Below are 12,324 nucleotides of genomic sequence, written 5' to 3'. Positions count from 1 at the left end.
TCAGCACAGTGAAGGATGTTTGTGAACCGGATGCATTTTGTTTTATGACATTGTGTAATTTGGTAACTGCCATCAATCAGGAAGGCTTTTTTTTACAGATTAATTTAATTACTGGAAATTAAATCTGCCTAGATGGGGTTGAAAAGTTTCGAACCCCGGAGTGAGGGATGTAATTTAATTATGTCCTGTTAATCCTTGGTCTTTGACGACTGACGGACTGACTTGGACATGTGCATGGATAGGAAAGGTTTAAAGGGATATGGACCAAATGTGACTAACTTAGATGGAACACCGTGGCTGGCATGGGTGAGTTGGGCAGAAGGGACTGTTTCTGTGTTGTAATGAATCTATGGCTGTTGGACATGCAGTAAAACGTACCTACACTTCTCACTGTCTCAGCAAGACCAGCAGCATAATCAAGGACCAGTCTCACCCCGGCCACTCCCTCTTCTCCCCTCTCCCATCAGGCAAGAAGTACAGAAGTGTGAAAACGCACACCTCCAGATTCAGGGACAGTTTCTTCCCAGCTGTCATCAGGCAACTGAACCATCCCATCACCAACTAGAGAGCGGTTCTGACCTCCCATCTGCCCCATTGGAGACCCTCGGACTATCTTTAATCGGACTTTACCGGACTTTATCTTACACTAAACGTCATTCCCTTTATTCTGTAACTGTGCACTGTGGACAGCTCGGTTGTAATCATGCATAGCCTTCCACTGACTGGATAGCACACAACAAAAAGCTTTTCACTGTACCTCGTGACATGTGACAATAAATGACACTACACCCACTCAACCACCTCTCTCCCTCTATGCTGTAGGTGGATGAATCGGCTGGGCTTGGCTGCTATTGGCTACGCTCCCGATGATAAGGTGACCAGACCCGACGAAGGTGAGCTGAAGCTTTTAAAACCATTTTTTAAATCCCCTGCACAATGAGGATGCTTTCTATTAGGAGCTGGGAGAGGGAGGAACTCCTACTAATACTTCCTTTAGAACTGGTTGCTCTCGATCAGCAAGATGGGTCCAATGTTGGCTCGGAACCAGAACAGACTCAGTCCGGAGCACACACAGGAATGTCCATCGATGCCCTACTGGGAGGGTATGACACAGATGCATTAGACACGTTAGACACATACAGGAACATGGAACCCAATACAAAAAACTCAGCGGGTCAGGCAACATCCATGGAGGTGACGTTTTGGGTCAGGAATTTGTTCAGACCCATCTCCGTCTCCGGAGATAAACACACATATATCAGTGGATATCCTTGATGTTTTCTTATCCTTGGCATAGATAGGGTGAACAATCAGAACCTTGTTTCCTCAGGGTGGAAATACCAAAGACTGGAGGGCTTAACTTTCAGATGAAAAGAGAAAAGTGTAAAAGAGATGTGCGGGAGCAAGTTGTTTTGTACACAGGGGGTGGTGAGTGCCTGGATCACACTGCAAGTGGTGCTGGTGGAGGCAGATATGATCATGGTGTTTGAGAGGCTTTAAGATGAGCACACGGATGTGACGGAAATGAAGGGATATGGATCGCGTGCAGGCAGATAAGATTTGATCAGCTCAACATCATGTCCCACACAGACATTGTGGGCCAAAGGGCCTTTTCAATTGCTGTACTGTCCCATGTTTGATATTCTTATTATTGCTTTGGGAGAAACTATGTCCTTGTGCTTATGTTTGTTTGACCATTACTAATCAGATAAAGAGGTTCAGAAGTCTTTAACTGTTGTTTTATATTAGCAGACAAAAATAGTCTAGTGAGAAGTTTATAATTTTAAACGGGATTAATCAGTTGAAACATTTAGCCAGCACCAACCCACATTATACAAGTTTCTATTGAGGGTTTCACAAGAGGTTAACATTGAGGGGGCAGGAGAGTGTTGCCTTATCCCTGTGAGAAGATCACTTGGTATTTATACTTGGCCTTGTGGTTTGGATTGTGTTCACCACCCACTCCCACCCTCAACCTCCCAACACAGAGTGGGAAAGACGAGCTGTGTAGGAAGGAACTGCAGATGCTGGTTTAAACCGAAGATAGACACAAAAAGCTGGAGTAACTCAGCGGGCCAGGCAGCATCTCAGGGCATGCGGGTGGTTATAGCCTTGCAGTCAATTCATGGTCCATGAATGAGTAGCCCATCATCAGTTGGTCGAATCGGGGGGTTGAATGCAATATCAGAGCGTAAAGTACAGATGTTTCCACTAGTGGGAGAGTCCTGCACCAGAGGACACAGCCTCAGAATAAAAGGACGTACCTTTAGAATGCAGATGAGGAGGGGGCTTTCTACCAGGGTGGTGAATCTGTGGAATTCTGCTACAGACAGCTGTGAAATGAATAAAATGAAATAAAATAAAATGAATGTTATTTATTCATGTGTGTATATATTTATATAATGGTACTTGGACACACTGATCTGTTCCGTATTCATGCCTACTATATTCGGTTGTGCTGAAGCAATGCAAGAATTTCATTGTCCTATCTGGGACACATGACAATAAACTCACTGAATCTTGAATCTGTGGACGCCAAGTCATTGGGTATTGTTAAAGTGGAGATTGATAGGCTTTTGATTTGGTGAAGGCATTAAAAGTTACGGGGAGAAGGCAGGAGAATGGGGTTAAGAGGGGAAAATGGATCAGCCATGATTGAATTGATGAGCAAAATGGATTAATTCTACTCCTATTTTTTATGATAAGATGTTGAATAGTTCGGCAGCCCCTGAGGAAACAATAACACAGAAAATGTTAACAGTTCATCTTTAGTTTTCTTTGCAAACCTTTTCGTTAATTTAAAACCAGCACATCGGGCATGGGTAAATATGAGTTCTGGACCAGAGGCCAAGCTTGCCTTAACGCATGAAGAGTTATTTAACTCACTCCAGCACAAAGCAGGCAGCCACAACACCACGAGCAACATTTCTAGAGGAGATTACTTGGCTGAATGTAAAGGCCAACTGAACTTAGTTATGACTGTGTGGGCAGAACACTCGCTCACCATTTCATTGTTAGTCATTTCCTAGGGCAGGCTGTTGCTCCCCAAGCTACGGGGAGCTTGGGGAGCACCAAGAATCACCAAGAATCATTCTATCATTCCCGGGAAATGGAATTTGCTGGCAGATTCAACATTTATTGTCCATCCCTAAAGGGGCTGTCCCACTTACGCAACCTTTTCGGAGACTGCCAGCACCCGTCATAGGTTGTTACAGGTCGCCGAAAAGGCCTGCCCCAACTAACTCTTCTGGCAGCTCATCCCATAGTGATGGAGTCTAACCGTACGGAAAAACTAGTCCATGTCAACAAACATTCCCCATCTCCGCTAGTCCCATTTGCCCATGTCTGGCCCATATCCTGCCAAACCTTTTATATGTATGTACCTGCCCAAGTGTCTTTCAAATGTTGCTATACCCACCCCCCTTTGTGTGAAGAGTTGCCCGTCAGATTCCTGTTCATTTCCCCCCTCTCACCTTAAAGGTTTACCCTCTAGTCCATGATTCTTCAACCCCAAGGGAGACTGTGTGTATTCACCGTATCTGTACACCTCGCCATCTTATACACCTCTACATAATCATGCTCCAAGCTATCAAATCCTAGCCTGCCCGGCTCTTCCTATCTGAAAAAGTTGTGCAGTGGAACTGCAGGTGCTGGGTTACCCCATACCATATAACCTCATAACATTTACAGGCCGGAAACAGGCCATCTCGGCCCTACAAGTCCGTGCCGAACAATTTTTTTTTCCCTTAGTCCCACCTGCCTGCACTCATACCATAACCCTTCATTCCCTTCTCATCCCATATGCCTATCCAATCTATTTTTAAATGATACCAACGAACCTGCCTCCAACCACTTCCACTGGAAGCTCATTCCACACCGCTACCACTCTCTGAGTAAAGAAGTTCCCCCTCATGTTACCTCTAAACTTCTGTCCCTTAATTCTGAAGTCATGTCCTCTTGTTTGAATCTTCCCTATTCTCAAAGGGAAAAGCTTGTCCACATCAACTCTGTCTATCCCTCTCATCATTTTAAAGACCTCTATCAAGTCCCCCCTTAACCTTCTGCGCTCCAGAGAATAAAGACCTAACTTATTCACCCTATCTCTGTAACTTAGTTGTTGAAACCCAGGCAACATTCTAGTAAATCTCCTCTGTACTCTCTCTATTTTGTTGACATCCTTCCTATAATTTGGCGACCAAAATTGTACCCCATACTCCAGATTTGGTCTCACCAATGCCTTGTACAATTTACGCCAAAGGAGACAAAACGCTGGAGCAACTCAGCGTTGTCAGGCAGCATCTCTGGAGACCATGGATAGGTGACAGATCGGGACTGAAGAAGGGTCCCAACCCATGTCCTCCAGAGATGTTGCCTGAGCCACTGAGTTACTCCAGCACTTTGTGTCCCCTCCATATTTGTATTTGTGAAAGTGTGGTGTTTTTATTCCACTTTAGACTACTGGAGTGAGAGTGACCAAGAGGATGTGAACGACTCCTTGACGGTGAAGGCAGAAGGCCCATCAGCCGTGTGTGACACGTACCCCCGAACCCCATCAGTAAGTCTCAGACTGCAGTGCCCTTCATTAATAGCAGCAATAGTCTTGCACACTCACATAGTGTTCAGCCACTCAGCACGGGAATGGCCACATGGATTAGTCTTGGACTCGGGGTGTGACTGCCCCGTTTTCTGGCAGATAGGGGTGTCAGGCAAAGGTTTGATACGTTGAAAGCAGAACGATAACCTTTCATTAATAGGTGGTCAATAATGCTGGAGTAACTCAGCGGGACCCGAAACGTTGCCTCCATAGATGCTGCCTCACCCGCTGAGTTTTTCCAACATTTTTGTCTACCTTCGATTTTTCCAGCATCTGCAGTTCCTTCTTCAACGATTCATTAATATGTGTGGATAACTGCAAATGAAGGAGCGGGGGGGGAGGGGGGGGGGCCACGCTCTCGTAAATGGACGTAGAGTTAATATTTGGATTTGGATGGAAACAGGCCCTTCAGCCCACCGAGTCCACGCTGATCATTGATCACCCAGTTGACACTAGTTCTGCGTTATCCCACTTTCTCATCCACTCCCTGCACATTAGGGACAATTTACAGAGGGCCGATTAAACTACAAACCCGCACGTCTTTGGGATGTGGGAGGAAGCCGGAGTACCCGGAGGAAACCCACGTGGTCACAGAGGGAACGTGCAAACTCCACCCAGACCTCACCCGGGTCCCTGGCACTGTGCGGCAGCGACTCTACCAGTTGCACCACTGTGCCGGCCTTCTTTAGAAACACGGACAGGTGAGACTGGTGTAGATGGGGAATCTTGGCTGGCGTGGGCAAGTTGGGCCGAAGGGCTTCTGTCCCTGCTGTGTGACCCCCATGATCATTACTCTACATCGCTTCGCCCAACACCTCCGCACAGCTCGCATTAACCAGCCCGATCTCACGGTGGCTCAGCACTTCAACTCCCCCTCCCATTCCGAATCCAACCTTTCTGTCCTGGGCCTCCTCCACGGCCAGAGTGAGGCCCACTGCAAATTGGAGGAGCAGCACCTCATACTTCGCTTGGGTAGCTCTCACCCCAGTGGTATGAACATTGACTTCTCCAATTTCAGGTAGTCCCCGCTTTCTCCCTCCTTCCCCTCCCCTTCCCAGCTCTCCCACAGCTCACTGTCTCTGCCTCTTCCTTTCTTCCCGCCCCACCCCCACATCAGTCTGAAGAAGGGTCTCGACCCGAAACATCACCTATTCCTTCACTCCATTGATGCTGCCTCACCCGCTGAGTTTCTCCAGCATTTTGTTCTACCTACGAAATGGAGGTGAGATTAGGATTATTGTCATTGTTATGTTTGGCGGTAACCGCATCTGCCTACTTCCCTACAGGTGAATTCTTCCAGTCCCTTTCCTGAGCCGAAGCACGGGCGCCACTTCTCGAGCGAGTCCACGTACTCGCACTCGTCCGCGGAGGACTCGCGGCACGAGGCGTCGGGGAGCACGCACTCGTCCGGCTGCCGGTCCTCGTACAGGGAGCGGCGATCGTGGCAGGACCTGATCGAGACGCCACTCACCAGCTCGGGCCTACACTTCCTGCAGACCGTCCCGCTGGAGATGGAGTACGTCCCGGGCCGCACGGGGCCCATGTCGCCCGAGAGGAGGCGGCAGGCCACGCTGCCCGTCCAGAGGCACCACCACCACGACCGCGACGGGCCCTTCCCGCTGGTGGAGTGCGAGCGGGGGCACAACACTCACGCTAGAGTCTGCAAGCAGCGCAGCCAAAGTCTACCGAGGAACCGCGAGGCCAGGATCAAAGCGCACGTGCTGCCTCCCGGGTTGGCCGAGGAGAGGTCGGAGGATGACGAGATTCAGGGCATCAAGCAAAATGGCGGCGGCGGCAGCAGCAGCAGCAGCAGCAGGCAAGGTCAGTGCTGGCTACATCCCTCTGTGTGTGTACACCGCCCTCAGTGAGTGATTGGGCAGCACTCAGTGTGACTGCCGGTCCACTTCATTTGTCCTCTCGCATTTCACATTCTCTGTACATCACAAAAGGCTTCATAGCCAACAACATTGGTCTTGTACCAAACAGCAAGCTGCTGGGAGAACTGACCTGGAGGCAGACAGGGTGGTCAAACTTTGAGAGCTGAGAATGAGCAGGGAGCTGAGGGCAAGTAAGGATTTCATTGTTCTGGTTCAGGACATCTGGCAATAAAACACCCTTGATTACTGAGTGCCATAGGTTCATAAACTACAGCTGCAGAATTAGGCCATTCGGCCCATCAAGTCTACTCCACCATCCAATCATGGATGATCTATCTCTCCCTCTCAACCCCATTCTCCTGCCTTCTCCCCATAACCCCTGACACCTGTACTAATCATAAATCTGTCAATCTGGGCCTGGTAAAATATTCATTGGCATCTGTGAGGCAATGTAGAGGAGGCCGCATGGAGAGGACCAAATGCAACATACAAGGTTGGAGGAGGAGCATCTCTGTCATAGAAACATAGAAAATAGGTGCAGGAGGAGGCCATTCGGCCCTTCATTGCCATCACCCGCCATTCATTGTGATGGGTGTACCAGGATGGGTTGTTTGGGTCGGCCACATTGGGAATATTGCCTGCAGTTCTGGTCGCCCCATTACAGCAAAGATTTGGAGACTTGAAAAATGGTGTAGAGGAGGGTTTCCAGAATACTGCATGGATTAAAGTTCAAAGTAACATTAGCATGGTTCAAAATAACATTAGCAAATGTGCAGATGACACAAAGCAGTGTGAACTGTGAGGATGAAGCTATGAGAATGCAGGGTGACTTGGACAGGTGGGGGGAGTCCAGAACCAGGGGCCACAGTTTAAGAATAAGGAGTAAGCCATTTAGAACGGAGACGAGGAAACACTTTTTCTCACAGAGAGGGGTGAGTCTGTGGAATTCTCTGCCTCAGAGGGCGGTGGAGGCCGGTTCACTGGATGCTTTCAAGAGAGAGCTAGATTGGGCACTTAAAAATAGCAGAGTCAGGGGATATGGGGAGAAGGCAGGAACGGGGTACAGATTGGGGATGATCAGCCATGATCACATTGAATGGCGGTGCTGGCTCGAAGGGCCAAATGGCCTACTCCTGCACCTGTTGTCTATTGTCTATTAGAGGGCATTGGCAGCAGGACAGACTTGGATTGTTTCTTCTGGAACACAGGAGGTTGAGGGGAGACCGGATAGAAGTATATAAAGTTATGAGAAGCATAGATAGAGTGGACAGCCGACCTGGATGTAATGTCACTTTAAGGGATCAATGTACCGGTACACCTTGATCCCTCTCCTCTGCAACACCCCCCTACCATTTAGTTGAGTTTAGTTAATTGTCACGTGATACAGTGGTGCAGTGTAAGGCTTTTGTTGTGTGCTAACTAAACAATGGAAGGACAATACATGTTTACAATCGAGCCATCCACAGATATATGATAAGGGAATAACATGAATAATGTCTAGTGCTGGTTTAAACTGAAAATAGACACAAAGAGCTGGAGTAATTCAGTAGGTCAGGCAGCATCTCTGGAGAAAAGGAATTGGTGTGTTTCGGATCAAGACCCTTCTTCAAACTGCGAGTTAGGGGAAAGGGAAATGAGAGATATAGATGGTGATGTAGAGAGATATAGAACAAATGAATGAAAGCTATGCAAAAAAGTAATGATGATAAAGGAATCAGACTATTGTTAGCTGTGGATAGACACAAAAAGCTGGAATAACAGCGGGTCAGGCAGCATCTCCGGAGAGAAGGAATGGGTGACGTTTCAGGTCGAAACCCTTCTTAAGACTAAAGTCGAAAGTGTGAAGAAGGGTCTTGACCTAAATCATCACCCATACCTTGTCTCCAGAGATGCTGCCCGTCCCGTTGAGTTACTCCAGCATTTTGTGTCTATCTTCGGTTTAAACCAGCATCTGCAGTTCCTTCCTACACATTGTTAGCTGTGAGCTAGGTGAAAATGAGTTACAGAAAATGAGACTCAACAAGACGACTTTGAAGCTGGTACGAACTGGGTGGGGGAGGGATGGAGAGAGAGGGGATACTTGATGTTAGAGAAATCAATATTCATACCGCTGGGTTGCAAGCTGCCCAAGCGTACTCAGTGCCCTGACTGGTGAACGCCAACGTACCAAAGCCTCTCGACCACTGGTGTTGAACTTTACCACTACTTGGTGTTTGATCCATTACATCACGTGTGTGTGAGAGAGAGAGAGAGAGAGAACTTGACTGAATGACCCTGGAGCAGTAATTCCATACCAACAAATATCGCCAGATTACCGTTTAAAGAAAAAGAAACAGTGCATGCAAATGATGTTGCAGTTTAATGAATCAGCCACTGGAGGAGTGAGTGTTGCCTCTCTTACTTTAAAAATCCCCTGTTCCCTGTTTCAGGCCGATCTCCAAGGCCACAGTCACATGACATAAATAATGTAATCCCCGCGAGATTACATTGCTTATGTCTGAAAACAGTGGAAACAGCTCAAGAGTGGAGAATTTGTAAGGTAAGAGGAGGCAGAGACCAAGTTGGTGATTTTTAAAATATGTTTGTTTGGTGTTCCTCGTTTGTTTTTATTGTAATCATAAAATATATAGCTTTAGACACCCTGTCGGTTCTTTTCACGTGTTACATAAACTTACGCTGCACACTTCTATAATCATCTCATCCCGAGAGGAGGAGAGAGGGTAGACAGCCTGAACCTTTCTCCCAGGATGGAAAAAAACCCCAAATACTAGAGGGCATAGCTTTAAGGTGAGAGGGGCAAAGGGGAATCGAGAACCAGAGGACGCAGGCTTAAGGTGATGAGGGGAAGATTTAATCGGAACTTTTTCACACAAAGGGTGGTGGTCGTATGGAACGAGTTACCGGAGGCGGCAGTTGAGGCAGGGACTATCGCTATTTTTAAGAAACGTTTAGACAGGTACATGGATAGAACAGGTTTAGAGGGCTATGGGGCCAAACACGGGCAGGTGGGTCGAGTATAGATGGGATATCTTGGCCGTTGTGGGCAGGTTGGGCTGAAGGGCCTGTTTCCTTCATAGAAAACTCTACAACTCTATGAAATGTGTGGGGCATGTTTTTCACGCAGATGGTGGTGGGTGCCTGGAGCGTGCTGCCGGGGGGTGGTGGTGGAAACAGATACGATATTGGCATTGAAGAGGCTTTTGGGTAGGCACATGGATATACATAGATACATAGAAAATAGGTGCAGGAGTAGGCCATTCGGCCCTTCGAGCCTGCGCCGCCATTCAATATATTCATGGCTGATCATCCAACTCAGTATCCCGTACCTGCCTTCTCTCCATACCCCCTGATCCCTTTAGCCACAAGGGCCACATCTAACTCCCTCTTAAATATAGCCCATGAACTGTGGCCTCAACTATCCTTTGTGGCAGAGAGTTCCACAGATTCACCACTCTCTGTGTGAAAAATGTTTTTCTCATCTCGGTCTTAAAGGATTTCCCCTTTATCCTTAAGCTGTGACCCCTAGATCTTGTTTAATACAGGGAATTGATGGATATGGCAGACAAGAGTTAATCTTGGCTTCATGTTCGGCACGGACATTGTGGGCCGAAGGGCCTGTTCTTTTACAGTACGGTTGTAAGTGCTAAGTTCTATCTCCAATTAAGTTGCAAAGATATCTTGTATGATCTGTAAATAGAAACACCTACAATTCCTTGAATAGTTTTAATCAGAGATCCAGCCAGGATATCCTGCATATCAGGGGAGGGCTAGGGTGAATATACAAACTTGTTTTACCCAGTGGGGGAATCAAGAACTAGAGGAAATAGGTTTAAATTGAGGGGGGAAAGATTTAATAGGAATCTGAGGGGCAACTTTTCACACAGATGGCGGAACGAGCTGCCCTGGTGAGGAGGTAATTGAGGCGGGTATTTTAACATTTAAAAGACATTTGGACGGGTACATGGATAGGAAAGTTTAGAGGGATTTGGGCCAAACGTAGGCAGGTGGGATTAACATTGATGAAGCATCTTGGTTGGTATGGGCAAGTTGAGCTAAAGGACCTGTTTCTGTGCTGTATGACTCTAGGACTCTGTCCAACAATAATATTTATACACATAAAAATCATTCTCATTTGTATTTGTGACCTTGCAAACTGTGGGAGGAATGACATGTTAAAATGTATCCGTTAACTTTGAGACTGATGAATCCATGGGTGTTACAATAATTACAACCACGATGACGTGTGTTGGCCACTCGATGGCTTCCCATGCTGTCAGTCTCTGAACACATTAATATTTATTTTAAGAAAGTAATTCCACGCAAAACATCTCAGTCAGTGCACAGGGCTTGGCTGTCTAAAGAGTGTGTATTCTGTTTTAATGGATGTTTTTCCCTATGTCTCTCTGCAAACAGAACTCTGTTGACAAATGTAAATTTCGATGGTTTTTGTAACTTTAGTTCCAATATTGAGATTAGTCCCCCAGATCTTGTTTAATCAAAGCAGGTTAGCAAACACGTTTTTAAATGTTTCATATCATTATACTATTAAGGTATACATTTGTATTTCAGTTTTACAGAGCTTAATTCTGTTATAAATCCATGAATAATGAATCATGTTTTTATATGAACTGCTCTTCAAGTGATGGCTTCCTCATTTTGGATTATACCATGAATTAGTTTAGTTTAGAGATGCAGCATGGACATGAGCCCTTTGCCCCACAAAGTCCACGTCCGCCATCACTCACCCGTTTACACTAGTTCTATGTTATCCTGCTCTCTCATCCTCTCCCTAAACACCAGGGGAAATTTACAGAGGGCCATTTAACCTACAAACCGGCAGTTGTGAGTCTGTGGAATTCTCTGCCACAGGAGGCAGTGGAGGCCAATTCACTGGATGTTTTCAAGAGAGCTCTTAGGGCTAACAGAATCAAGTGATATGGGGAGAAATCAGGAATGGGGTACTGATTTTGGATGATCAGCCAGGATCATATTGAATGGCGGTGCTGGCTCAATGGGCCGGATGGCCAACTCCTGCACCTATTTTCTATGTTTCTCCAGCGATGCTGCCTGACTGGCTGAGTTACTCTAGCACCTTGTGTCTTATTTCAGGCTGTGTGTTGGTGTGTAATTGACTTAGTTGGTGTGCACCCTAAGATTCCAACAGCGCCGTTCTTTCTCTGCAGAAAGTGCAACAGAGACAAGAAGATCTACAGACGGTTTGCAGGAGCTGTACAGATCCTTGGAGCAGGCGAGTCTTTCAGCAATCGGAGAGCAACGCCCTTCGACCAAACAAGAGTTCCGAAGGTCATTTATAAAAAGATGCAATGATCCAGTTGTCAATGAAAAATTACACCACATTCGGGCATTGAAGAGTACAATTAAGGTGAGAAGCATGTGCCTTGCTGGCTTCCGAGTTACAAAGCCCTGGCTAATCTGATGCCCACTATTTGAGTACATTTTTGAATCACTCTGCAATTCAAATGTGATCACATTTTTTCTCGTTGGAGAAATATCTAGAGAATAAATTGATTCTCAGCATGACAGTATAAGTTCAAGATACAAAGGGTTAAATCAGGAAGTAATGAGCAGAGGTTGCATTAAGTGTGGATTTGAAGCGGTTAATATTAAGATTCTCTCTTTAGACTTTCGAGATAAAGAGTGAAAACAGGCCCTTCAATCCACACCAACCAGCGGTCACCCGTACACTAGCACCATCTTACACACTAGGGACAATTTACAATTTTACCGAAGCTAATTTACCTACAATAGACAATAGACAATAGGTGCAGGAGAAGGCAGGAACGGGGTACTGATTGTGATTCGAGCCATTGAATGGCGGTGCTGGCTCGAAGG

At 46.5% G+C, this 12,324-nt stretch overlaps 1 protein-coding gene across 1 annotated transcript in view; it reads left to right on the top strand.

Moving 5' to 3' along the window:
* The window catches only part of si:ch211-26b3.4 (connector enhancer of kinase suppressor of ras 2), a 370,819-nt gene that overhangs the window by 349,939 nt on the left and 8,556 nt on the right, over positions 1 to 12,324 (top strand). The window contains exons 19-22 of the mRNA XM_055643472.1: positions 823 to 893; positions 4,455 to 4,555; positions 5,881 to 6,415; positions 11,655 to 11,854. Of these exons, the coding sequence (XP_055499447.1) occupies positions 823 to 893; positions 4,455 to 4,555; positions 5,881 to 6,415; positions 11,655 to 11,854 (907 nt within the window). The remainder of the gene's footprint in view (positions 1 to 822; positions 894 to 4,454; positions 4,556 to 5,880; positions 6,416 to 11,654; positions 11,855 to 12,324) is intronic.

The sequence above is a fragment of the Leucoraja erinacea genome, chromosome 12 (assembly GCF_028641065.1).
Source record: "Leucoraja erinacea ecotype New England chromosome 12, Leri_hhj_1, whole genome shotgun sequence".
In the NCBI taxonomy this organism is placed as follows: Eukaryota; Metazoa; Chordata; class Chondrichthyes; order Rajiformes; family Rajidae; genus Leucoraja; species Leucoraja erinaceus.
The sequence above is the reverse complement of the archived record's forward strand: the minus strand, read 5'-3'. Positions and strand labels throughout refer to the sequence as shown.